The sequence below is a fragment of the Palaemon carinicauda genome, chromosome 28 (assembly GCF_036898095.1).
Source record: "Palaemon carinicauda isolate YSFRI2023 chromosome 28, ASM3689809v2, whole genome shotgun sequence".
NCBI lineage: Eukaryota > Metazoa > Arthropoda > Malacostraca > Decapoda > Palaemonidae > Palaemon > Palaemon carinicauda.
The window spans coordinates 99,630,681-99,633,180 of NC_090752.1; the positions used below are offsets into that span (position 1 = coordinate 99,630,681).

The window sequence follows — 2,500 nt, forward strand, 5'->3', positions numbered from 1 at the left end:
TCTTTCTTTTTTTTTTTTATCTATTTTGACTTTTTTTGGTGGTTGTTAAGCGTCCCGTGTCAGCAATAGAGTTCGGAAGGTACTTCTTCAAAATAAGATTTTCGGCATTCTTGCTATCCTATCATTTACTGGTTTTCATTGACGTAGATAATCATGATGTCATTTGTCTTTGCAGTAACCATCTATATTCACGCGAACCTCTCCTTGGCTTTTTGCAGGACATATTTCTTTTTTTGGGTCGTCCACGAATAAAGCTTAAGATTTAGGGGACTGACTTACTTAGGATCATGATCTGGTGTAAGAAATGTATTCTAGAAATATAAAAAAGAAAAATATGTAGATATTTGAATGTTAATTCTGTGCAATAATTGTGGAGTTAATATATTCAATATGGACACGTTAGGTTCTTTCATATGCACAAAATCTCTCTCTCTCTCTCTCTCTCTCTCTCTCTCTCTCTCTCTCTCTCTCTCTCTCTCTCTCAAGCTCCGTATGTACTGGCAAGTTGTAATGTTGAGCTGCGCACACTAATATCAATGATTGATTATTATTTCTAAGATAATTATTCCCGGATTGTATTTTTTCATAAATTCTAATGGTTCTTGCTTCGCCGTGAAGTGAAGTGAGAATACTGTCAGGTGATATCGAATACCAAAGCAAAAGGCACACCAAAACAGCACCTAAACTAATGATAAAGTGAACTTTCTACCTAGAAACCCATTAACAAATTGGACACGTGCCGTCACCTCTCCCCCTCTTACTAAGGCAAAGCCTACTGCATAATATGGGAGGGGTCGCGTCTGTGACTTAAATTGCAGCCATCAGTTCGTCCTTCTCCAAAGTGAAGGTAAGATCGCTCGTGTATATTGTGTAGTGCTTTGCAACCCATAGAGCGCTCCCCTTTCTATTCTGAAAGTCGCAGGACGGGTTAAATCAAATGTTCATTTTTGTGTTTATGAAAATTTATTGCTTTGCAAAAGGATTAATTTTTATCAAATGAAAGATTCGTTTTTGTAAGGGATAGCAGTGCATAATTTACTCCAAACAACTTTCGTGAATGTTTTCCGTAGAAAATACACACATACACGCACAGAAATACATATTTATCTATCTATTTATCTATATATACATATATACAGTATATATATATATATATATATATATATATATATATATATATATATATATATATATATATATATATATATATATATATATATATATGTATGTATGTATGTATGTATGTATATATAAATATTATATATATATATATATATATATATATATATATATATATATATATATGTATGTATGTATGTATGTATGTATATATAAATATTATATATATATATATATATATATATATATATATATATATATATATATATATGTGTGTGTGTGTGTGTGTGTGTGTGTGTGTGTGTGTGTGTGTTTTTCATTCCCGTCTGTGCATGGTTTTTCTATGACAGTTTATACCAGAAAATTTTCATAGTTTGTCAATTCATAACCTTCCCTTCCTTCCCCTGCTTCTTTTACAATCTCTAGGGACCCATTCTGTTATTAATAATGTCTATCGATTATCTACCATCCTCATTAAATGTCTTGCCCATGTCTACTTTTCTTGCATGTTGTTAGAATATATTCTATTTAAGTTTGAGCTTCTTTCGGTGTTGCTCTTCCTCTGTCTCTTAGTGTTAATCTTGTGACGGGCCGAGAGCAAGGTTGTGACTCAAAAGCAGGAAGCAATCAACTGAGTAACTTTATTAAAGAACACTCTCCTTTATATACAAAACCTCAAGGCAAAAGGAATCTTCATGTTCACAAGATAGACAATGTTACAGAGGTGATACGCAGACATGTATATTCTGGTTCTTTTTAGTGCGAGGGAAGAGCGCAGATACAAGCAAATTATATTCAAAATAATTAATGTACGATTGTGTGACACACGGTTGGTACAATCTCATCATTATTCTCTCCATAGCTCTTTGAGTTGTAACTATTTTCTAAAGCTTTAGGTAGGGCTCCAAGTTTCTGATGCATTAGTTAATACTGTCAGACCCTCTAATTAGAGACTTTTCGTTTTCGAAAAGTGGCATTTTACATTTCATAATCTCATTTTTATTACCAAGAAATCTCCATCCCCTGTTTATCAACTTTTTAATTTCGTTCTCAGGTCACGGGAAACAATTGTTGTTTGACCTAAATACGTTCATTCATTAACAATCTCTAGAGGTTCGTCCATAACCCTTATTTTTTTGTCTGCATTTTTATAGAAAATTATCTTAGTTTTACTCATATTCATTTTCAGTTCTACATTTCCACGGTCTCTATCAGAATCTTTTATCCTCTTTTAAAATTGCTAGTAAGATTCACTAAACAGAACTAAGCCATCTGCAAATGACATAGTTAAGGTATTCCCCATTAATGTTAATTCCTACATTTTCCCAATCTAAATTTTTGAAAACTTCTAGGTATAGTGCAAATAATTTAGGAGTGATAT

The 2,500-nt window shown here is 32.4% G+C and overlaps 1 protein-coding gene across 1 annotated transcript in view; it reads left to right on the forward strand.

The window, feature by feature from the left end:
- Window positions 1–390: 390 nt before the first annotated feature.
- Window positions 391–2,500, forward strand: part of LOC137621964 (uncharacterized) — a 23,576-nt gene continuing 21,466 nt past the window's right edge. The window contains exon 1 of the mRNA XM_068352462.1: window positions 391–398. Coding sequence (XP_068208563.1) covers window positions 391–398 — 8 coding nt within the window. The remainder of the gene's footprint in view (window positions 399–2,500) is intronic.